The sequence below is a fragment of the Tachypleus tridentatus genome, chromosome 1 (genome assembly GCF_004210375.1).
Source record: "Tachypleus tridentatus isolate NWPU-2018 chromosome 1, ASM421037v1, whole genome shotgun sequence".
Taxonomy (NCBI): domain Eukaryota; kingdom Metazoa; phylum Arthropoda; class Merostomata; order Xiphosura; family Limulidae; genus Tachypleus; species Tachypleus tridentatus.
In genome coordinates this window covers 103,556-129,623 of record NC_134825.1, presented here as the reverse complement: position 1 = coordinate 129,623, position 26,068 = coordinate 103,556, and the positions used below count along the sequence as shown (strand labels likewise).

The 26,068-nt window shown below is 32.1% G+C and overlaps 1 protein-coding gene and 1 pseudogene across 3 annotated transcripts; both read left to right on the top strand.

The window, feature by feature from the left end:
• Positions 1-785: 785 nt before the first annotated feature.
• On the top strand, positions 786-11,907 carry LOC143226490 (coiled-coil domain-containing protein R3HCC1L-like). 2 transcript variants are annotated; one of them, XM_076457552.1, is made up of 7 exons: positions 786-1,111; positions 1,996-2,086; positions 2,601-2,682; positions 4,883-4,953; positions 6,889-6,984; positions 9,536-9,676; positions 10,414-11,907. In XM_076457552.1, exons 1-7 carry the CDS (start codon positions 1,016-1,018, stop codon positions 10,470-10,472), a joined length of 636 nt encoding a protein of 211 aa, XP_076313667.1. In that variant the 5' UTR covers positions 786-1,015; the 3' UTR covers positions 10,473-11,907. The 2 variants fall into 2 exon arrangements, with proteins under 2 accessions (XP_076313667.1, XP_076313752.1); XM_076457637.1 differs by lacking the exon at positions 6,889-6,984 and having other exon boundaries at positions 873-1,111; positions 10,414-10,591.
• Positions 11,908-14,014: 2,107 nt separating this feature from the next.
• Positions 14,015-22,862, top strand: LOC143226441 (mitoferrin-2-like; annotated as a pseudogene). The gene is made up of 7 exons (XR_013014628.1): positions 14,015-14,480; positions 16,243-16,337; positions 18,412-18,566; positions 19,062-19,287; positions 20,069-20,125; positions 20,390-20,992; positions 22,048-22,862. The product of XR_013014628.1 is annotated as a mitoferrin-2-like (transcript).
• Positions 22,863-26,068: the final 3,206 nt, after the last annotated feature.

The window sequence follows — 26,068 nt, the reverse complement described above, 5'->3', positions numbered from 1 at the left end:
TTATCTAAACATGCACTCATCTGAATCAGGTAACTGTGTTCTGACAGACAGCCTTTTTTCAAGTGATCATAAAACTAGTAGGGATAAAGCCAAACCTCAGTCACATACTAATGATATGGAAACTTGTTCTTTAATTAGTAATGTGGACTGCAGTGTTACTGGTACTGTAACTGTTGAGTTTTCACCCCAAAGTGGTGTAACGGTTACTGGCGGTTATACATCAATCTGCCAAACAGCTGGAGATAGTTATTCTAGTATTGAATCCTTCTGTACAAGTACCAGTGTTGCCAGCCAATCGTGTAGTGTTAGTGGTCGGCTGCCTTCTCCTTGTGATCTTGAAGGACAGTTGAGTATGCCGCTAATAAATACTGGAGCAATAACTAACCAATCAAATGAAAAGTCTACAAGAACTGAGTCTCCATTGACAAGTTCGATCAGTGGAGAAACCACATTGTTTGAGGTAAAAGAAATCTGTAGTGGAGAAGATTATATTTTTTCAAGGGCAGATGAATGTGGAAGGCCCAAGAGGAAAACAGAATGGAAACTGGAAAATATTCAGTTGAGCAAAAGTAGAACTTTTCTAGAAGGTGTTGAGGAAGATGTAAAAGATAGCTCCAGTTTGTTGAAATGTGAAGAAAATTTGGAGGAAGATGTTTCACCTAAGTGCAAACAGAGGGATTCAAAACCCACTTGAACTGCCCAGTGATCAGCAAACTGAAAATGTTTCAGAGTTCATGCCTTGTAACAATGTACAGAACAGTCAGTCAAGAAAGACTTTAGATGGAAATTTCCCTAAAAAATCTTTTAAACAGTGAAAAACCTGATGTGGTGCCTTGTAATAACTTGTGTATAAACGAGGAAGGTTGTACCAATGAGTTGGAAGACGTAAGAGACGGTTCTATTCGTCCACAACAAGGTGTTGACAAATCACATGTTGTGGAAGATAATGATGCAAAGGGACTTAAGAATAAGACGTCCAGTTTTAAAGAATTGCCTTGTGTAATTAGTCAGAGAGATGATAAAAGGTCCAGTGGAGAAGTGGACGATGATTCTTGGGAAGCAATTTTTTGATGAAAATGGAGAATACTGCAAACATGAGATTGCCAAAAGAGTAAGTAGAGGTGTTTAAAATTTGTTCTGTAACAAAATTTACATGTAGTTATAGTAATAATGACAGATAAGATGCTTTATAAAATTCACCAATTCTTTGGTAATGGTGCTTTTGTTGGTGTGTTTATAATGTGATTGTAGTTCAAGTAATATGTCTAGTGATGCTTGATTGGTATTCAAAAAAAAAGAAATGAGTGTTTGAAAGATGCATAGCTAAGGAGAAAGCTACTGTGTAAAATGTTATCTCACATTTTTTACACCTAGCTTCGCTGATTTAACTATCTGGACTCCTGAAGTAGTTATTTATTGTGCCAAATCAAGAGTCTGCTCATTATCATTAAAGTGCCTTCATCTATTAATAAATTATTTACAGTAATAGATAATTTATTATGCAAGACAGTTGAAGATGATGAATAATAAACTTCTGATTTCTTTGTTAAAGGCCCCTCTCCCTATCTTGGCTCAAAGTTTCGGTATCTGTGGTGGGCACAGTCCAGATAGCCCGTTGTGTAGTTTTGTACTTAAAAAACAAATTATTTTATCAAAGTGAAATGTGATGAGTTTTCAATGTATAGCATCACACAGTTATAAAAGATGTATTACTACAGGTTTTGCTTTTATCAAGTTGTACCTAGGCAGTTCATCTGTACAGATATATGTCAAGAACAAATAACATTATTTTTACTCCATTGGATGTGTTTTTTGTACAGTACTTTATGTCAGTTTGATATCTAAATGGGAGTGTATATTAGTGTACAGTATTCATGTATGTTGTTGTTGGTTGTGGTAGTAAATCCACATCAATGTCATGATATGTAAAACTGCATTTACCATCGAAGAACGTGGAATATTTGGAGTTGTTGATAATTATCTTTGTTAATATAGCTAGGAGTATCGAAAGAAAATGTCAAGATTCAACAACCAAAGCATGACTACACTGTTTTCTGTCCCCAAGATCCAGATATCACGGACGAAAGTAAGCTTTGTGATAACATTAAATTGTACAATCTTTACGTTGTATGTGTGTGTGCGTATATACACACTGTGGTTTACTTATACACATGGGGTGTATACTGAGGTCTGAGTCTGGTTCACATATACATGTGGGTTGTATTCTGTGGTCTGAATCTGGTTTATGTAAACTGGTATGGACTGTACTATTTCACATACACTTAGACTACTGTTGTTTCACTTGTATATATCATCAGTACCTATTAATAATAGTTTCACTGAGAACATAGTGTTTTCTGTGTAATTATTTTGTTTTTAATTCTGGTCGGCTAACTAAATATATGCTAATCAGAGAAAGGTAAGGCACTGTCTTTTGGTTTGTTTGTTTTCACAAAAAATGTTTATTATCTCAATGATGTAATGAACTACAGATGTTTGAGAACTAATAGTTTGGGTATCTTGAATAAATAGCTTGAATACTGTTTTGTTGCTTGCATGTTGATATCTTTCAAATATGAGTTGTTTTCCCTGTTTTACAGAATTTGGACACATTATAGAGATTTATGGGTTTCCAGTAGAATTGAAGACTCATGATCTAGTGAATGCCTTTTCAGCCTATAAGTAAGATTTTACAAAGAACTCAGATATTTAAACTTACTTTATCTGAGTACTTTACGTTCACATGACCCCATTAAAGTTTGATAATCATAAATTCTGTGGATTGTGAGAAGCTAAGTTTTGTTGTGATAATATTACCTTCCTCAAAATCAACAAATAATGTACATTTAGGGTCAAAACTCAGTTTTGAATCTGTGCTATTATGTATTAAATTGTAGTTTATGAGAACCTTACAGTGTAAATGTTTAATCACCTGACTTGACTGAGTCATACATGTAAATGTGTGTTTGTGGTAAGCCTTCCTTTAAACAGCATTAGAGTTTAAAAGACACAAAACCAGGATTTGTAGTTTTTCAGAAAGTAAGTACAAAAGTTAGTAAACACATGTCAACCTTATGTGTGTGGCAGTGGGTCAAAGTGCACATGGAATGACCTTTAAAAATTTAGTTTGACAACTTTATTATCAATGTTCAGCAATAAATTTAGCAAAAGTGTAATTTATATTTTAAAGTTTTATATTATCCATTTGGTTATTCCTAGTCTTCTGTTTTGTCATCCATCTCATATTATTTTTATTTTCTGTGTCACTTCCTTTTCCTGGTGGGACAGCAGTAAGTTTAAAGACTTACAAAACGAAAACCTGGGTTTCATTCCACACTGTGGGCAAAGCTGGAAAGAAAATATAGCTTTGCTTTTTAACAAAATGTTACCTTTTAAGGTACCAGAGAGGCCAAGTAGTCAGAAATTCAAACTGTATATATCAATGGGTCAGGATATAAATGTACCTTTTCGAATTAGTGAAATGTAAAAAAATTTGTGACACCTACTATCAAGATTTATTCCAATGCTTCCTTCATTGACATGTTCATAACCAACAGAAAGAAATTTTGTCCCCTGCAAGAATCTTCAAAAGGTTATTATTGTTATACAGTTCATTTCAGACTGTTTACATGTGAATGTTATTATTAAGCTACCAGTGAATGACATAATTTTATAACCTATTTGTAGCTCAGTTAGAATGACATCCTGTGTTTTGTGTGCAATGTTTTGTGTTCTAAATTTCATTTTTAAAACAAACATTTAAACATATTTTGGATCAGTTACCAAAATTAGCAAGCTTACAGTCTCTGTTGGCTGACAACAAAGGGAGGGAACTCTAGCCTCCATTACTATATTTCTTATTTTTTATATATATTTTATTTATTGTGATAAAGGTAACTAAAATGGAAAAATTGGAAAATTGTTAGGCTTGATAAGAAAACTTAAATCAGAATTTTTATTTTAATTCCTCATAATAGTTAATATTGTAATATGCTAGATGTTCAAAGTGAGTTTGTAGTTCAATCATGTTGTGCTTATATCTTGATTTTTTGTTTACATAAACCTGTCTAATTGTGGTGAATGGCTTTTGATGAAAACTAGGAGGGTCTAAGTGTAAGGAAATGAATCCATTTTTGAAACACCTGTTAGCTTTGGCTGAAAGAATAAATGTGTGATGGTCTGCTACAAAATGCAATTCTTTTAGAAAGAAAAGGGGTAACTTAGAATTATTTTCTATTTTTCAACATTTAACTTTATCTTACATCACTGATCTTACTACACTTACTTTTAGGATAGGAAAAACAACAGATAAAATATGAAAGTTTTACTGAAAGCAAAAAAAGATTTCATATTGATTTTGTAGGTTTTAGTTGTTATATAAACAGATATGAAAAGCAGAAAAATGGAACTGTAAAATAAATTATTTTATTCTTAACATGAAAATTCTCTTAAACTAGTCAGGTTGACCCAGTAAGCTTTCCGATATCCAGTAAAAATATTTTATTAAAATTTCTGTTTCATCTTTGTGTGTGTGTGTGTGTGTGTGTGTGCAAAACTTGTAACATTTACTAAATGCCCATTAAGGGCCATAAAGTTTCATTTAGTAATTTCAGAACTAGTGTAAACATTACTATGTGAAACTTTACTGAAACTGTACAAGTACAAATCACCACTGCCATTCACGTAGGGTTAATTAAGTCATAAGTCCCTTTAGTTACATCTCACTGCAACTTTGAATAGATAACTCTGGCACTGTTGTATGTTCTCTGTTTAAATTAAATTAACAGTTTAAATGTATTTACTGGTTTAAGTAAGCTTTCTTCTGAACATCAGTTGTAATACATAAATAACAATCATTCACTGTAAACATTTATTCTTACAGATTGAAAGACTTTGACATAAAGTGGGTAGATGACACTCATGCATTAGGAGTGTTTGCAAGTCCTTTGGTAGGTGAGTACACAGGTAGTGTATTTGTATAACTCCATCTGCAAGGACTTTAGTAGGTAAGTGTCAACACAGTCAGTAGACTTGTAGAATCACACCTGCAAGTAGAATGAGCTCTCCTTACACATATGGGATACATTTCTCAAACAAGCCATATTGGACAAATAAGTGATGGAGGAACTCAATACCTTACTGGTCTGAAGAACTCTGGATTAAACAAATGGGGTCATGAACAGTGGATATGGTGAATATAGTGTGGTTTGAATTCTATTATTCCAAGACCTAGTTCTAAACCTAATAGTAATGTCTTTAAACCTGATAATGTCTTACTATTGTTACACGCCCTTTTAACTTTAAACCTAATAATAATACGTTGTTATTGTTTCACACCTTTCTAGTTCTAAACCTAATATTAATGTATTACTATTGTGACACACTTTTCTAATTCTCCACCTTATACTAATGTCTTACTATTGTTATGCACTCTTCTAACATTAAACCTAATAGTAATGACTTACTATCATTACACACCCTTCTAGTTCTAAACCTAATAGTAATGTCTTACTATCGTTACACACCCTTCTAGTTCTAAACCTAATAGTAATGTCTTACTATCATTACACACCCTTCTAGTTCTAAACCTAATAGTAATGTCTTACTATCATTACACACCCTTCTAGTTCTAAACCTAATAGTAATGTCTTACTATCGTTACACACCCTTCTAGTTCTAAACCTAATAGTAATGTCTTACTATCATTACACACCCTTCTAGTTCTAAACCTAATAGTAATGTCCTACTGTTGTTACACACCCTTACAGTTCTAAACCTAATAGTAATGTATTACTATTTTTACACAACCTTCTGGTTCAAATCTAATAGTAATGTCTTAATATTGTTACACACCCTTCTAGTTCTTTATCTAATACTAATGTCTTACTGTTGTTACACACCCTTCTAGTTCTAAACCTAATAGTAATGTCTTACCATTGTTACACACCCTTCTAGTTCTAAACTTAATAGTAATGTCTTACTGTTGTTACACACCATACTAATTCTAAATCTAATACTAATGTCTTACTATCATTACACACCCTTCTTTACAACACATCTTTCTACCCCTTTTATGCACCAAACTGTATAGGTCCATGACTTTGTGTGTTATATGATCTTTAATTAATAACATATCAATAACATATTAGTATTATGAATTATTGTGTTTTACTGGTATTATATTGAGATAATGAATGGCTTCACTAGTTCTTTTTGTTTATTAACAGATGAAAACATAGTGATTCAATATGAATTCACACTGTTAATGTCTAGTATAAAAAACAGAAGATGGTAATTAGTTAATTATGTTTAATTTATTTATTTAAAAATATTTATAGAAAAATTTCTCTGGAACATTTTCTTTACAGTTTATAATTTACAATTTTGTTTAAAATAAAAAAAATTCCTTTCAGTAATATTTGAATTATTTTAAACTAATATATCTATTTTTTACATGGTTAGTGTTGTTTTGAAGAGAGAGTTGTTATTTTTTACATAGTAGATAAAAGATGTGGTGGTTAGGGTACTTGATTGACAATATGTGGGCTATGCAATTGAACTCTTGTCACCATATATATGTACACTTTTAGCCTTGGGTGCTTTTTAATGTGATGGTCAATTTCATTATTTGATGGTAAAGAGAAGCCCGAGGATTGCCATTGGGTGGTATTGACTACCTGTCTTTCCTCTATTCTGTTACCTCAAAATTTGGGCAGTTAGAGCATATAGTCCTTGACAAGCTCTGTGTAAAATTAACAATTAAACAAGCAGTAGGTCAATTGTTATATGAGGTTATTGTTGATTGTATAACTTTAATTTTTTTTCTGCTTTTCAAATAGTTAGGTGACAGCATTTTCTTTAATACATTTTGTGGCATGTTTCCTATAGCATCAGATGTCCTTACCATCCACAACCCGTTACTGAAAGTGCGACCCTTATCAGAAGCAACAAGGGAATCAAAACATAAGGCATATAGATTATCAGGTAAACTGAAAGTACGAAGGTTTACTGAATTCTTACCAAATGTGAGGCAAAATTTTGACTTGTTTTTCATAGCAACTATTTTTGGAACGTAGAGTGCGAGATGAAATAGATTTTTAAATTTATAACCTAAGCCTTTACTTAAAAAATCTGCATATTTAAATGAACATTACTTGAAATTGTATTGTGTTAAATTAATAAATTATATATTTCCAGTAAGACAATATAATTAAAAATTGTTAATTTATAAACAGGGGGGCAGGAATTAATAGAATTACACAAACAAGTTGAATCAAAATTATATTTCCAAACTTACAATTATGGATTATAAAAATAGTATCACCAGTTGGAAATAATATGGACATATTTCCAGATTAGTGTGCTTATTTTTCTTAGAGTCTCTAGCTTTAGGTCTGGAAATATAATCTTTGTATTTGAATTCAGCTTGCTTCTGTACTTTTTTTGACAATCTCTATTCCCCTTTTTAAATTAACAGTTTTTAATTATCATAAGTTTTTATGTCCATTTATGGAGAATACATTTTGAGCTATGTACGTACGTATATTTTCAGATGAACGTTACACGTTCTTCAGCAGTTTATTTCTACATTGGCGTTATTTTTATTAACCATCCATTATTTTCTGTGCCAGATGGTTTTATGTCTGAGGTTTTATTTGAAAATGAGTTTAACAAGCACCAAGTTTAAACTCACAGCAACATTGCATAAGTTGTGCATGTATAGCGACATAAATCAACTTCCAGTGAAAAGAAATTAACATTTAAATAGGTCATGGATGTTTACAGAGTTTCATATATTATATATCTGTTTAGGTTTTTGTGTAAAATACCCAACCCATTTTGTTGTAGGCTTGTGAAACAAATATTAATAACAATAACGAATTAATACTAAAATACACACTCACAGTTTCGGGGAATTACAAAAATCAGTAGAATAAAACACAGGAAAGTATACTACAGTAGTTGTCTTGTGTTAAAAAACTGACTTAAATAGTCACAGAAAACTACGTAGAGACAGTGAAGAATGACTAACTCAAGAAATTATGAATTCTTGTCATGGTGTTTCCATTTAATTCACTGTGAGCAGCACAAATTATTTTCCAAGTGATGCACATTAGCAAAACAGATTTGTTTTATGGCAGAAATTCTTCCAGGCTAAAAGAACAAAGGCTCATGAATTACCTTAAAACTATCCTATGATGTACTCATTACTGCATTCATTATTATTATTATCCATTTTTCAGTAAGATATTCATAGCCATTTGTTCTGTAGCAGATTGTAAAAGTATAATCATTAATAGTAAGGCTGGAGACACTTATAAATCAACACGTTCATAAAACAAAGCATTTCCGACTAGCATAAAATGGAACATTTCTGAATATTTTGACAGTGTTGTAGTGACTTCTACATTTCTGTGATGGTTGAATGGCTTATGTTTGTAACAAAGAAGACCTTAGAAAAAAGCAGCCCTACAACCTATGCAGGAATTTGTTTAGTAGCTGTGCATAGATTTTGGCACAATATACCTAACTGTTTTTGCTGTAGGCTTTGATGCTTAAATCATGACTTTGAAGAAAAACTTGTCCAGTAGTGATGACAAAACTGATAAAATTTCTCCTTTTATTTGAAGAATCAACAACACAATTAGCCCTTTGACCTGCACAGTAGTTTTTTTTAGTAGGTTAGACCAGGTTTGAATACAATATTCATTAGCAGTTTTTTGCCTTTAGTCTTATGAAACAAGAATAACTTGAATAGTAATATGATGAACAAATGAATGAATTTTGTCTAACATTTGAAAATAAACTTTTCTTGGGCCCGGCATTCCAGCTGGTTAAGGGGCTTGAATTGTAATCTGAGGGTCATGGGTTTGAATTCCAGTCACATCAAATGTACTTACTCTTTTAGCCTTGGGGTTATAATGTGACAGTCATTCCACTATTTGAGTAGCCGAAGAGTTGGCAGTGGGTGGTGATGACTAGCTGCCTTCCTTCTAGTTTTACACTGCTAAATTGGGAATGGCTAGTGCAGATAGCCCTTGTGTAGCTTTGCCTCAAATTCAAAAACAAAACTTTTCTTGCTGTTATCAATATTTTAGCACCCTTGGCCATTGAGATAGAATACCTTGAATATTGTTACAAGAAGGACTGTTTTTTGTGTTTACATTCTGTTAACATGTTTGAAATTCCTGGGAGATACCAGCATTATTACCTGTTTGCATGTAGTTCTCTTTACCTCTTGTTATTATCATTAGCTGATAGCTTATTACTGGAGTTGGCAATATCTTCTGGGGTCTTTTAAGCAGCATAACTTGTGTCTTTGTTTTATATATATATAATTGTATATGCTATTTGTCGCCTAGCAAGTACAAAAATGTTTTGCGTAAAAAACAACAGCATCTAGGACTAAACAAATGAAGATTTCTCTTTGTATGTATGTTTCAAAGAATGTTATACAAATGTTTATATGTAAAGACTATAGACATGGATAATACAACCCACGTGGACTATTAAAAGGAGGGGATTTATCTTTCAGAGTTCTTGCAACCCCCAAAACCACGACCAGCTACGTCAGCTGCTCTGGCTCGTCGTCTTGTGTCCGGTGCCTTGGGTTTGAAGGTCCAGGTCTCAAGAGAACAACAAAAACTAGAGAAGGCAAAGTTACAAGAAGCCAAAGGTAATAAAATAATAATTATTTATAGATAGTATTGTGTTGTTAATCAATAGAATAATATTGTAGTCAACCTTCATTAAAATTTCCCTTATCTAACTATTGGTCTTGGCATATCTTAATGGTAAGCTTGCTAGGTTGAGCTGTAATGTGGCAGTAATTTTTTCTTTAACTATACTGTTGATCTTGGCATAGCCTAGTATTTATTTTCTTGTTTGATTGGATATAGCATAGTGATCAGTGGTTGAGCTGCAATGTGCCAGTAAAATGTATCATTTATGTTGGACTGGACATAACCTAGTGGTCAGTGGGTAAGCTGCAATGTGCCAGTACAATTTTGTTGCATGTAAGTAGGTCAGTAAGGATTTCAAAATTTAGAAGTAAAATAACTAATGAAATGAGAGCATCTAGGATTATGTGATTTATCATTATTTCATATATGTATCTGAATACCTTAATGTAGTGTTTCTAGATTTTCTCAGCATAAAAGTCCCCCCACCAAAAAAAAAAAAAAATAATTGACATTTGGACTGAGAACCCTGTACAAATCTGTAGAATGAGTAGAAGTATTGTGTACTTACTTATGGCACCTAGTTTAGGAAGTAGCACTGTAGTACTATTTTAAGATCCAATCCTTGCAAGTAGTACCTAATTGTTTTATTTCATGTATTTAAATATTACTTAGATAAATAACTACTACTTATTACTGCTTTGTTCTAAAGGTTTTGTTATTTCTTCAACAGAAAAGAAAAGAAAAGCTGCCAAACAACGTGTGGACATTTGGGAAGGGAAAGTAGATTAGACTGAATTAGATGTATAGAGAACAACATATTAATGTTTTTAAACTTGAAAAATTTATACTTAAGCATGTAACAACAGAGAATGTAAAAAATAAAGGTATTTTGAGTCAGTTTTAAGAAATCCAGTAATTTTATTCTCAAGACAATTTTGTGATCTGTTACTAATTAGTTAACAGACCCTTCAAGGAAAACTATTTTTCTGGTTTTATTTCCTTGTGCCTATTTATCTGTATATGATATTCATACAACCTCATATTAACAAAAATATAAATTATATCATGTCAAAGTGCAGTCTTAGATATTTTGGTCATAATTTTTCAATAAATGACCCAAGGAAATGTTTGTTTCTGTGATTTTTTGATCAAGTATATGAGTTGAACCTGGCAAAATAATAAAACAATGAGTCTTCTTACTTTATATTTCTTCTTTTTGACAGTAATTTCAAAAAAATTATTTAAGCTTCCTATATGAATATATGCAAGTGTCATAAGGAAATGTCTAATGTAGTAGAACTTGTAAAGAAATTTGCAGTGGTTGAATGTTTTAAAGACTGCTTACGTTAGATAGTATTTATAAATGTAAGTTTATTTTGTATGCCTGTTACAGTAGTCTGATAACTGCTTGTAATATGGTAATGATTATGAAAGTTTTTTTTCTTTATGAACAATCTATGTCTGGAAATTTAGGTGTATTTGAATGCTATGTTTGATTAAGTTTGTAAGACTTTTCTTTTTATCAAAGGTGTGACCTGAAACTGTATATTAAATCACATTTAGAATCTTTTTTTTTAAGTAGGATTATTTTTCTTTTTAAATGTATTTTATTTAGTGAAATTCTTTGGAAAAAAAATATTTATAAACTATAGAAGTCGTCCACTTATATAACAGTCTTATATTTCTACCTTTAATCATTACTTGGACATACCCTGGTGGCTGACATGTCAGACTGTGAATTCTGTAAGTGTGAGTATTGTTGACTGCATGTCTTTCATCTAGTCTGTCAATTAAAAATTGGGATGACTATTGCAGAAATATAGCTCTTGTTTGTAGCTTTACAGGAATATTAGTGTTAGTTTATTTTTACATCACTTTTTAAATAAAATACTACCACTGTAAAGGTGGTTTGCAAGTGTCATCATTCCTCATATTTTTGGGTAATATTAAGTATTGATAAGAATAATCAAGTGAAATTTCAGATTTGAACCATTTTACATCACTTGAAAGTAATAAGAAATGATTGAAAACAGCTACCTTTTACTGACTTGTAATGAATTTATTAGTAATTTTTATATATCACTTTGTAAGGAATAGTGAACGTAATTCAACCTTCATATGTTTTATTTAAAAGTGGAATGAGTTCATCAGATTCCCAGATATTGTAAAGTTTTCACACAGTATTTTGTAGACTCATATTTGACAAATAAAACGTACTTGCTTAGTGTGTGTAAGTGTTTTTAAACGTTCAAGTCAAAAATTATTTCAAATTGAAAAAAAAGGAAAATAACACTTGACCATTGGGAGGAAGGGACTGATTTGGTCAGTAAGAATGGTACATCATTAAATACTTTAATTTACCAATTAAATAAATAAATAGTGGTTTTCAAACGAAATTTTACCAAATTAAATGTGAAGTTTAATATGAATGTAACATACAAATGAACTATTCTAGAAATTTGATTTGTTTCTAAAAGGAGCATCTGTGATAAAAAAGTATATATTTACATACAGATTATCTAGTAATGAATTCACAGATATATTTAAAAGATTGGTAAATTTATTCATAGATTTTTTTCTATACAATTTTAAGTAAAACAGTGTGTAGGAACCCTTCAACTTTTATTATTTACAACTTTGAAAGATTTAAAGTTACTTCATTTTGATAGGTGCAAGAAATGGTTTTGATAGATAAAACACGATTTCTTACTTTATCCAATAATAATAATTACGTAAGAACCTTCAATACGTTTCTTGTCATTAGTGGCTCAGTTTGAAGACTTACAATGCTAAAAAAAATGCGCTTCGATTCCTGTGGTGAGCTCAACACGAATAGCTCGTTGCGGAGCTTTCAACAAAAGAAATACACAAACTAGTATTAAATCATGTAGCACCGGCATAGCCTTAACACTTAGCTTTTCCGGATTTCACACACATTTTCCTGATTTGGAGAACATTGAGAAAACTGTTGTCTCTGGTGATTAGGTAGTAAAGTGGAAGATGTTTAAATTTTGAGATTGTAATATTGCTGCAGACAGAGCCTATCGTGTAAATCTGCACTAAAATATGGCAATTTGTGTTCAGAAACGTATAATCGTCAAAGTCAACTGACTTCTCCATATTGTTATACTGATTTTGTGAAATTAAAGGAACAGCCCTTTTTTTCAGGGTGTGATCGTAAGATTGAGCAGATAATTTCAAGGCCTGATTGGAAATAACTTTGAGACACCATGTTGCATTTCAATGGGTCCGGCATGGCCAGGTGAGTTAAGGCGTGCGACTCGTAATCTGAGGGTTCACATCCCTGTCGCATCAAACATGCTCGCCTTTTCAGCCGTGAGGGCGTTATATTTTGACGGTCAATCCCACTATTCGTTGGTAAAATAGTTGGCGATGGGTGGTGACGACAAGCTGCCTTTCCTCTTATCTTACACTGCTAAATTAGGGACGGCTAGCGCAGATAGTCCTCGAGTAGCTTTGCGCGAACTTCAAAAACAAACGAGCATTTTAAGGATCGCTGACAATAATAGAAATAATTTTAAAGTTACATACGGATTTTTCCAAAGTAACATATCGTAGTTTTAAAATGATTGTAAAAGAAAATAATATTTGGCGAAACTCCATTTGTCATAAAGGTTTGAACGTAAAAAGTATTATTTCTGTACGTCACGAATGGGCACTCGGTGATTTCCGAGATCCATCTGTCTCCAAGTGCCGATTTGTTCTCTATCAGTTTGTATGATAACTACACGCTTTTTAATTAATTTAAACCACAAGTTAAAGGCAAATGTAAATACTTTGATTTTTAACATGATAAAACAAAAACCAATATCTTTCTCAGCGGTACGTGTTGAAACATTCGTGATATTGAACATTACTCAATATAACTTAAACTGTATATTTTTAAAGTGAGCTATATTTCAGTCTCTCATAAATTCCAATATAACTCCTAATTTATATAAATAACATTGTGTAGGATGTGACTATATATAGTTATTTCATTTAGATTATAGTTTAATTTTTCACTATTAATCTGAAATAGTCACTAATTAAACGTATTTTAATTATATCCGTAATAATTTGTCTGGAACCAAATGTATAGTAATTATTCACCTCGTTTAGTTTTTATTCAGATCTATAAAGTTAACTTTCATTTATTTAGAGGTTATTTTAAAAGTATCAGTAGCAGTTTAATCACTTAATTGTTTAAACGTTTTCACGTCTTTTTTTAAGTTTTCACAAGCAATGTTTTAATCAATTTAATTGTATATATATATATATATCAAATAACAAATATATACGTATACTGACAAGTTTCACTTTCATAATTCAAACTTATCAGTCCTAGATTATTCCGTAGAAGATAAGCACGTGTAGATCGAGTGAGGACTCGGTGGTCGCAAGGACACCTTTGATATAGTAGAATTGACGTGTTATGTTATGGTATGATTTCGACATACTTTTGCAATAATGACGATGTATTTCAGAGAAGGGGCACATAATTGAGAAATTAAGAAAATGTGTAAAAATAATTTATTTAAATAAATATCACACAAATTATTAGTTGTAGTGCTACTATTTTTAGGCCTATCACATTATGAACTTTTTAGAATGTACGAGTGCAGTGTAAGACAAGTTATTAACTTGCACGTGTCGCTGGATTAGTACTACCTCAGCTTGAAGTTTAATGTCAGTGCTGGACAAGTGTGAATTTATATTGGATATTGAAGTGGCTGGACTAAAAAGTTGAAAAATTCATCGTTCCTGCAACATTCATATTTTATATAGCAATTCCAAGTAGGAACTTTTTTAGAAACGTTACACAGTATTTTACACTGTATCTGTTTTATATATTTTTGTCAAAACGTTTTATTATATAAATATTATATTACGTTAGTTACATTAAAAATCTTTCAGTTTAAATTTAAACATGTTAAGAATATAATTGTTTAGCATAAACAACTTAACAATAATATTTCATGTAATCTAAATCCATTTGATAAATTTTAGATTGTTACGAGTAATGAAAAGAATATAGATTCATTGTTTGAGAAAACTTTCATTCTTAAAAACAAAGGCACTTTTGTGTTAGATTAGAATTTATAATTATTCAACAGTGAATGTATTTATATTTATGTATTTATTATTAGTATTGTTATCAATATACAGTAAAATTTGAAGAATTATAGAAGCTTCTAATGAGAATCAATTGTTTTCAAGACAGTTACAAGGAAAAAACTGAACATAATTTCTTACCACTGTTATGTATTTGTTTATTTTAATCAATGAAGGCTTTTTGGGGACTAAGCTTGTATAATTTCTTTTTAATTGTTTGAATTGTGTTGTTTATCAGTATGATCTTTCATTGTAGACACTGCTTTTAATATGTATACATAAGTGATAATTGTATTACATCACTATCAAGTGGCAGTCATTATTTATTAGTACATAATAATCTTAACAAAATTATTAACTGGTTAAAAAAAACAAAATTGTCATAGTTAAATATTTTGAAGCTCAGTTGAACCACCAGTGTTTGAGACTCACTAGTAAAATATATTTACAGTACTCAGTGTTACAAAAGATGATTGTTGTAGCTGTAATGCAACGGGTGTTTGTACATTTTCACTTATCTGTAACTGCTGAGGTAAAATGTGGCACAACTGAAGTAGTTGGTTGAAGCATTTTCATGGTAAATAGAAGACAAATCATCATTACAGGTTTTTTTAAATAGTGTTATTTTTATTTGTGTTATGTTTACTTTATAGTATGTGTACATTTTCATTTGGAAAGGCCCCCTTCTGGTTTTAGGGCTAATAACACTAAGTTCCCTGTAGTGGGCACAGTATGGATAGCTCATTGTGCATAACACAAATTTAGTGTATAAGAAGTCTCCTTAATTTGTCTAAATAAAACATAATAACACATTAACCACAACTATAAATGGTGTACACATCTCCTCAACCTCTTGAAAGATCTAGTTTAACTAATTAGACTTTTCTGTGAGGTTCCTGTTAAAATCTTATAACAAATGAAAATGGTGAGGGTACATCTCAAGGGTTTGCTAAGTGTCATTAAACTTCAGTTTAACGATATATGTATATATATATATATGTTTTTTCATTATTGAGACTTTACTGGAGAGATTTGTAAAAATAGCTGTTTAGAAGAGTAAAATGTTTTTTGTACAAATGAATCAAAAGAACAAGTTTAGACCAACCAAATATTGTGTATGTTACCACTAAGTGCAGTAACCGAGCCAGTCTGTTCCATTGTTCTACCATTGCACTACTTGTCCAAGTATCATGATAACATCTTGTTCAGTTTTGAAGGCAGACCTTGTTGCACTGGTTGATGTTTTCAGTTTGTGCAAGTTTGCCTCATTTAATTATTGAATATTTACGTTGTATATTGTTTTAACATGTTTTATGTGAAATATGTAAAAACTAAATAACAGTTATGTAGGTTATTGCGTGTCCATAGTGCACAATATGTGTAGTTAGTGTACAGAAGTGTTCTCAGCTGTGAAACAGTTTCTTTCATTTCTCTTCATTTACAGGTGTTTGCTTTCATGTGGACAGTACATGTAGCGTGTTCCCATTTTCTACGGTAGAGGTAACCGACCTTGCTTGTTGTGAGACAAGAATATAGGAAGTAAGTGAAAAGTAGACAAAAACAAATTTCTTAAATATATTTTAATCTGTTTGTTTTAAATTCTGTGTAATTTATTTGTATCGTCGAAGTACGAGCAATGAAAACTGTGTTAAAACTGGTTACTGAATATCTGGATTTTATTTTTTTCTGTAGAAACATGAACAAACCAACAAGCTTAGACTGACAAATGGTTTAACTTTTGACACAGGAACATTTCATTTGGGAGCCTAATTATATTCATGTTGTACTATTTTATAATAATTACGATGTTATGTACTTCTTTAGGTAAGGTTGGAGAGTATTGATGGAAGTCTGGTGGGTGATTGTCATTGGCAAGTAATCCTGGTCTGGTCATGTGTTGATTCTTAAATATGTTAAAAAAATCACCTGTTAGGGTAGCTGTGAGCAGTTTAATTATATAAAACATTTTTAACATGAAGATCTAATAATATTGGTATCATTAAATTGCATCCACAAGGTGAACTATAAGTTTTGATTTATTGTTCTCCATAAAAAAAAAATTAAGAGTATTCTGATTAACTGTGTATAAATAAATAATCTGTATAAACATTGTGTGTGCATAAATCAACATTTGCTATATTAATCATTAGTTCACGTATGGATGGTTGTCCTAGTTGTTTTTCTTTTGATACTTACATTTGCTGAAATAGGTCAAATGTGGATGTCTGTGATATTCTGTATGTTGTCAAACTTCAGAAAGATTATTTAGTTTTTTTTTGAGTCAGTAATGAAACTATATATGGGATTAATCAACTCTGATGTTCCAGTTACAAATAACTGTTAGTTATCATTTGTTGTTACTATTTGTTTCTCCTTAATAACCAGGATCAAATGTGTTTAATATTTTATGTTTGTGTACAAATGCAACACTTAATTAGGTTTTAATTACTGAAATAATACTTCTGTGTGGACTTTTTTTTACTTTATGAAAACTGCCTTATGTAATTAGAAAGGAATATTATATATATATGGCACCTGTACCTGTATTATGTCTATCATATTGTAACTGGTTTGATGAGTCCTGGCCTTGTTAACACTGAATCATGCACATATAATGTGATTTTACACATCACAAGATGTTGTTATTTACCTTCTAACTACATCTTATTTCACGGATTGTTAAAATAAAATTAATAAAGGTTAAATTTCAGCCTCATCTTGTCACACTCACTGGGTTGTTCTTGACTTTTTAAAAGACAATTATCTGTGTTGCCATACTTAAAAATAAATTTTGTTTTCCTAAATGTCGAGGTTCCTAAAAGTTACAACACATTGTTTTTAAGAAATTTAAAAAAACTCACCATTTTAAGTTCATAAATAACACACTAAACAAATTTAAAACATATTCAGAACTACTGCTAATGCAAAACCATCTGTAATGTGTGTTATAACTTGAACAAGACCCAACAGCTGTAGGGAAAAGTTTTTGTCTCGTCTAGAGTACTTAGTATTGGAATAGAAGTGTAGTGTTAGCATTTCTCAGTCGTAGATCATTGCTGATCAGTCAGAATCATCTTACAGGTTCATGGAATTTCACAAAAACTTACAGAATATTCCCACATAAACCATAACAGATTTTAATTCTATCCCAACAGTTTATTTAGTAAGGCAGTTATGGAAGTACCTGTCAGAATTATTTTCATTTTGGAAAATTATAACTTTTAACATTATAGTTAAACTTTTTTATGCCAGAAAAGGCTTCATTATTTTTAAAATAAATAGAAATGACTTGAAGTATGAAATATAATTGAAAATTTAGGTTTATATTTAAAATTATATCTTATTCCATTACAATTTGCATTTTACCTGTTTTAACATCACACTGATAATTAATGACAGTAATTGAAAGAAAAGATAAACTTCACTGATTGTACACTTAATACACAATTTTATGTATGTTTACTTGAAAATCACAAAGTTCAGGAATATTTATTTGTTTATTAATGGGAAATACAACAGTAATCAAATGTTCACACAAGAAAGGTTGTCTCGTATGATGAGCTATAGTTTTGGTTGTATTGGAGACAGTCTAACCTTATATGTTTACACACAGTATTCGACCTGCTGACTGTACCAGGACAATTCTGAGAATGGAATACTGACGATTATGAATATTTACCTTCCAATAACTCTGTGATCCACATGATTGCAGGAGCTGCAGCAGGTATTATGGAACACTGCATTATTTATCCATTAGACTCAGTGAAGGTACGATTTTATTTATATCTGTTTAACCCTTGCCTTGTCTAGATTGTTAATATACACTCATTCTTTCTATCTTGTATTTCTCTATAAAGTTTACTGATTATATTACATTTATTTTCTTAGTAAAATTGTTCTATTTTTAAGTTTTTAACGTTACAAATTATTTTATTATCTTGCTCTCTACATGTGGTTTTATTTCCAATTCTTTATGTCGTGTTTTTGTTTATTCTGTATTTAATTCTAGGCACTGATAATGTAAGAGGTGTAATATATTGTGTATTCTAAGGGCCTCATTAATATACTAATGTATACTATAAGTAATGCACATTGCCATGTTTGTGATTCAGTAAGTATCTGTTAAAATAATTGGCTTGGATATCACTAACCTTACAAAACTGTGTTAAGGTGATACTGTGTCACATGTAAAAGAGCTGTAAGGGCAGGAGTTACAAAAATCAAGGTGAAACTCTAGGTTTTATTTTCACTGTTTCTCTCCAGACAAGGATGCAGAGTCTTCAACCAAATCCTAAGGCCACCTACCATTCACTATCAGAAGGTTTGTACAAAATGGTCAGGTTTGAAGGAGTTTTTCGACCTGTCCGAGGAATGAGTGCTGTAGTTTGCGGAGCAGGGCCCGCACATGCACTATACTTTTCTTGTTACGAAAAAATGAAGCGAGTTTTCAGTGGTACTGAAACTGGAGCCCATAGTCCAGTTTCTCAAGGTAAAAATTTGTTACTGTGTCAAATTGTCTAAATTTTTTCCAGTTGCCTCAAGATTCTAGCATAAGAAGTCAAGATGTAGTAGTTTACATCTTTTAAATGGACAAACTATTGATAATCAGTGTAAGGGTAAAAAATAACTTAGGTTAAGAATCCAGATTGGCTTCTTAAAATGACATCTGCAGGTACATCTGCAGAAAGTTCAGGTTTGATTCCCACCAGCAAGCAAAACTCGTAGCTTTGAATTTACACTAGAATTTATTAGCCCCCTGGTGTGTGTGTGTAAATTGTAACACTGAAACACATATAGCCTATAGTGTAGTTTTATTTTCAGTATTGTTGAAAATGCCCTCAGTAAGTCTGAGGGTTTATACAGCTAATACTTTCATTTTAATGCACATAGTGGAGACTAGACTTGCATTTAACAACAATTTATTCTTACACAATGAATAAATTTAGTAAGTTTTACAGGTATCCAGTTCCAGATGGTATACAGAAAATAGCTGAACTATTCTTATATCTTAAGTAAATTAGAACTTTTAGTTTTCACCTTTGGAGAAAGCTGGGATGTTAGGTGCATTTGTACATCCTAGTGTGTATACATGTCAGAAAATGTATTTCTGGCAAACAACATTTTTAAAATTTGTTGGGCGTGAAAACACTATGTCACTCAATGCACTTAATTCTTGAATAAGATGGGCGTAATCCTAGGAAGTAACAAATTCTTAATAAGATTTGGTGAACTTTCCAAGCTGCTATTTATGCTTGAAACTTTGTTTACAGGAGCTGCTGGTTGTTTAGCAACATTGGTCCATGATGCAGTGATGACTCCAACAGATGGTAAGATGACTATCTTTGTGTGAGAACGTAACTGATGTGCGTAACCCTAATTATGTTGATTCTGTTATGGTAATAACAGTTAATTTATATCAGAATTTTTACAAAAGGTGCTACCAGTAGAAAGTTATAGATGTTCTAGGATAGAGTATATGTTTTAGTGGCATGTATACTTTTTCTAATAATGTATACGCTTAAGCCTTTTGTGTGTGTGTGTGATTCATAGTTATATGTTTGGATTAATGATGAACTAACTTCAATTTTCAGTTATCAAGCAAAGAATGCAGATGTTCTCTAGCCCATACAGAAACACCATTGATTGTGTGAGAAGAATATGGCAGAGAGAAGGTGTAAGAGCATTCTATCGCAGTTACTCCACCCAATTGTCCATGAACATCCCCTTCCAGAGTATTCACTTTATGACCTATGAGTTTATGCAAAACGTAACAAATGAAAACGGACGCACAGTCCCACGGCTCACATGGTGTCGGGGCTGTAGCTGGAGCATTTGCAGCTGCCGTGACTACCCCACTGGACGTGTGTAAGACTTTACTAAACACCCAAGAACGTGAAACTCTTCATGTGATAAAAAATCCCACGCTAATGGCTTATTTAATGCAGCAGTGACCGTGTACAAGTTCAAAGGTTTGAAAGGCTATTTCCAAGGCTTACAAGCACGAGTAGTTTCACAGGTGCCCTCGACGGCAGTGGCATGGTCAGTTTATGAATTTTTCAAATACGTGCTTCAGTGTAGACACACTTTAAATGACCAAACTGTTGATCAGTCAAGCCCAACACCATTGCAGGAAGATCTCTTACCAACAGCAGCTACGGGTACTATTGGTGTAGCTCCAACACCCATGTGAAAGGGTAGGCATAAATTGTTCTAATATGATTATAGTTTATTGGTGGTCATGGATTGCGCTGTTTGCTACATCATTCTTGTTTTCTTAATTAGTGAACATATGTTGTCATTATGAGATATATGCTATTGTATTCTAATCAGAACTTTAATATTGCCATGATACAATAAACATTAGAATATTGTCATTACGTTGTTATAATACAATGAATACTAGAATATTACTCTATTTAAGACCTCAATAATTTGATTTAGATTACATGAAATACAAAGTTTACTGTTCTTTGATTTGACAGTATTGTTAAACAGTTCTGTTGTGTTTCTAAATGTTTCACTGACATCTTTTATCAGGTTGAAGTTATGAACTAGCTTGATAAACCACAGTGCAGTTTTTTTAGTCAGATAATATTTATAACATGTCTTCTCTTAGCATTTCTAGTTCTACGTCACAGTTCCTGGTGGGCTGCTGCTCAGTTCAGTTCTGCCTTTGCTGTTTTATATGATTCTTAACACACTGTGTAAACATCCTTCTCCAAGCCTGGCTCTGAAGGTGGAGCAACTTAAGAATTGTGTTAAGAAACATCTCTTAATTTTGTACTTATAAATTTTAATGATGAATTGGTGGTAGACTATAATATTAGTTTTCCTACTTTTATGTGTAAAATATTGTCTGCTTGATATAAAAGTTACTATTGAATTTTGAAGTTAAACTGTCTAAAGCAATGGGATAAAGAGAGAGATAAGTACTGTAACTAAACGTCATAAGTTTTAACATATTTGTAACTTACAGATTCCTATCCTCCAGCTAAGCTCTATAAGGATTATTAGTATCATTATCTCTGTGATCACTGCCTAGTAAAAGGATCACTTTGCAGTGAAACTGAGGTGAACTTATAAAACCAGCTCGCAATTATGTTATGTGCCTTCAGTTTAGTGGTTAAGTCACAGTATATGTATTGTTCATTGATTTACTTCTAGTATCAGTGTTTAATCCATGGTAAAAATGACAGAACTTCTCACTATCGATTGGTATACTTGTTAACAACAATCTTTTTCTTTTCAGTTACTGAAGTCAAAAGAAGTGGAATGTCTAAGGGGGAATCGAGATATTTTTTAAACATCTTACAAAGCATTTTCTTTCCTAATTCAGCAATGTGTTAATTTTTTTTAAACACGATAACTTGTCAAAGGTTATTTTTCAAATATACAATATTTTAATTGTCCCTTCAGTTTCTTTCTGTTGTTTTGATTTAGAACTGAAACAAGAATAGCTAAAGTTTTCTAAAGATGTGTGCCTTTCTCAAGAACATCTGCCAAAAGAGTAAGGTTTTTACAGTTCTGAAGCTTGCTAGATAACAAGATAATAAACCACATGTAAGTTGTAAGAAGTAATTTCCATTAATAGGGTAAAGCCAGAAAAGATATGAGCTGTACATAGGAACAAGCAATAATCAGTGGAGCTAATTGTTTAATTATGATTACCTTTTCCAAGGCATCATAAATTACATTGATAGTACATAATAAGACCTGAAATTTTCCTTTACTGGCAAACTTTAGGAGATACTTTTCTACAACATGAAACCATCATTTTGTCGACACCTCTGTAGTGGTCACAGATTAAGTCAATTTACCAACAGGATTGCTTTCAGTAATTTTCAAGAACTGGTTGTTTGAGTTACTCAGAATTATATGTTTAGTTATTAGCTTCTATAAGCACATGGCATTGATTAGTAGAAATTTTCTTGGTTCCTTAAAAAAAGAACATTCCTTTATTTTAAAAGTCATTTATTAGCAAAAAGATGAAATTTGCCTATAAGAGAAATGTTTGTACTTTATCTGATGTGTTAATTCTTTATAAATAAATAAACGTATATTTAATGTTTGTTTTGGATGTGTGCTAACATGCAGAAGGTGGTAAAACATGACCTATTACTATTCTATACCCAAAACTTCCACCTAGTGATGTTTTCTGTAAATGTATTTGAGTCACAGAATTACTTTTTATGGTTCAAAGTGCTCTCTTGTATCTTTAAAAATATTAAATACCCTAAACGTCAAAACGTTGAGTAAACTACTGAATAAATCTTCTGCTGCTTCAAAATGTAAGAATTTTGATTTAAAAAAATAATTACGCTTTGCCAAAACATAGAAAGCAGACTACAGTCTGAAGTAGAAAATTTGGTTTACAAAAACTGGCTGCATTTCTTCTCGTAAAAAAACATTTTAATTTCTCAACTTTTTTCTATCAGAAATACAGTTGACCTTGTCTTTGGACTTCAATAAGGTCACATCTATTGAGTTGAATTTGCTGGTAAACCTTGATACCCAATTTTAGAAACATCCCAATAGCTGATTGGTCAATACTTAACAGTTCTGGTTGGAAAGTATACCAGGTTCTCTAGCATGGGTCTGGCACACACATAGCTCCAACTTCTTGTCAACATATACTTTTGAAAAAGTTTCATTGTACCGGTACATTAATTTCTAGAACCATAAGATCACACATAAAACATTCCAAGAGTTCAAATGTTGTGACAGTTTTCTTTACATTCACTTATTTAAACCAACCATAACTACAGCTGAAGAACTGAGCTATTAGTTCATACAACTAATTTCCAACAGACAGTTATTAGTGTCACAAAACTTAATCAATAGATCATATACTCAAAATATTACTATCATTATTATTAATTCATTAGTGACATGACTCACCAAAATTAGAGTTTAATTATTACTTAATATTATTCCAAATCTTATGTTATTAAGTAATGAGCTCATGTAGTCACCCAGCTCGTGTTGTTTGATAAAAAAAAAGAAAAAGTTACATTTTAAAAAGTCCTTTCAAACAACCTAACAGGTTCAATACCACAATGTACCACATCCATGTTGTTCCGTGGCCAACCTGATAAAACTCATCGTCATGCCATCAGTGATGCATCTTTTAGTGTAACATGAATATTTTGCTAATTTCTGTATACCTAGTTGTATTAAAAATTACTGAAAACAAAGTAAATGTGACTGTTGGAAGACTTCAATTTCCTTGTTCAAGAGCAAAACAGTCCCACAAAGTTTCAATAAATAGTCATAATAGTCTCTGATAAAGAGAGGATTTCTTACTAAAATTCTGAACATTTTATCAAAACAGGTGTACTTTTTACAATAATTTATCTAATGGATGTACAATCCACCTAAAAAACATGAAACTGAAAGAAAGAAAGAACAAGTTACTCCGAGTCATTATTTAACTGTTCTGTAAATTCATCTAACTTACAACATATCTTCTGTTCGAAGTCATCCATCTGCTGTCTAAACTTGATAGACAGCTGGTTCTCCAGGGCCTGAAGTTGGCCCTCTAGAAGTTCTTTGATTTGTAAGTTCAGCTGTTGCTGACACGTTTGGAAACATTCTCGTAGACTGGCTTGGAGCTCTGCTGTCATTCTTTGAGAGTGTTCATCAAGCTGCTTTTCTATCAATTCCACAAACTTCTGCTCCAATTTCTGGATAGTTTCATGGAAGTTTTTATTGGAAATTTGATCCCTACAAAACACAGGAACAAGTTATATCATAAAGTAGTTCTTCAAACATAAACAGCAAAGCTCAGAAATAAAATGCGCAATTCTTATCAACCTTATTTTTTCACCTAGCTAAGTAATTATCAACCTTCTATCCTCACCTAGCCAAGTAATTATCACCCATCCATCCTCACCTAGCCAAGTAATTATCAACCATCCATCCTCACCTAGCCAAGTAATTATCAACCTTCTATCCTCACCTCACCAAGTAATTATCAACCTTCTATCCTCACCTCACCAAGTAATTATCAACCTTCTAACCTCACCTAGCCGAGTAATTATCAACCTTCTAACCTCACCTAGCCAAGTAATTATCAACCTTCTATCCTCACCTAGCCAAGTAATCAACCTTCTACCTCACCTAGCCAAGTAATCAACCTTCTATCCTCACTTTAGCTGGTAATCAAACCTTTCTATCTCACCTTGCTGGTAATCAACCTTCTATCACTCACTCTCCATACTAATTATCAAACTTCAGTCACTACCTAACCAAGTAATTATCAACCTTCTATCCTCACCTAGCCAAGTAATTATCAACCTTCTATCCTCACCTAGCCAAGTAATCAACCTTCTATCCTCACCTAGCCAAGTAATCAAACCTTCTATCCTCACCTTGCCAAGTAATCAACCTTCTATCCTCACCTAGCCAAGTAATTATCAAACTTCAGTCACTAATGAGTAGAGTGCTTTTCAATATTCAGTCACTACCTAGCAGAGTTATTATGAAAAGTCAGTCACTACCTAGCACAGTTCTTATCAAATTTCAATCATTACCTAGCCAAGTAATCATCAACCTTCTATCCTCACCTTGCCAAGTAATCATCAACCTTCTATCCTCACCTTGCCAAGTAATCATCAACCTTCTATCCTCACCTTGCCAAGTAATCAACCTTCTATCCTCACCTTGCCAAGTAATCAACCTTCTATCCTCACCTAGCCAAGTAATTATCAACCTTCTATCCTCACCGAACCAAGTAATTATCAACCTCTTATCCTCACCTAGCTGAGTAATCAACGATCTAGCCAAGTAATAATCAACCTTCTATCCTCACCTAGCCAAGTAATTATCAACCTTCTATCCTCACCTAGCTGAGTAATCATCAACCTTCATTCTCACCGAGCCAAGAAATTATTCAACTTTCTATCCTTACCTAATAGAGTACTTATCAAACTTCAGTCATCACCAAGCCAAGTAATTATCAACCTTCTATCATCACCTAGCAGAGTTCTTACCAAACTTCAGTCATTACCTAGCCAAGTAATTATCAACCTTCTATCCTCACCTCGCAAAGTAATTATCAAACTTCAGTCACTACCAAGAAGAGTTCTTATCAAACTTAATTCACTACCGAGCAGAGTTCTTATCAAACTTCAGTCACTACCTAGCCAAGAAATTATCAACCTTCTATCCTCACCTAGCAGAGTTCTTTCCAAACTTCACTCATAACCTAGCTAAGTAATTATCAACCTTCTAACCTCACCTGGCCAAGTAATTATCTATCTTCTATCCTC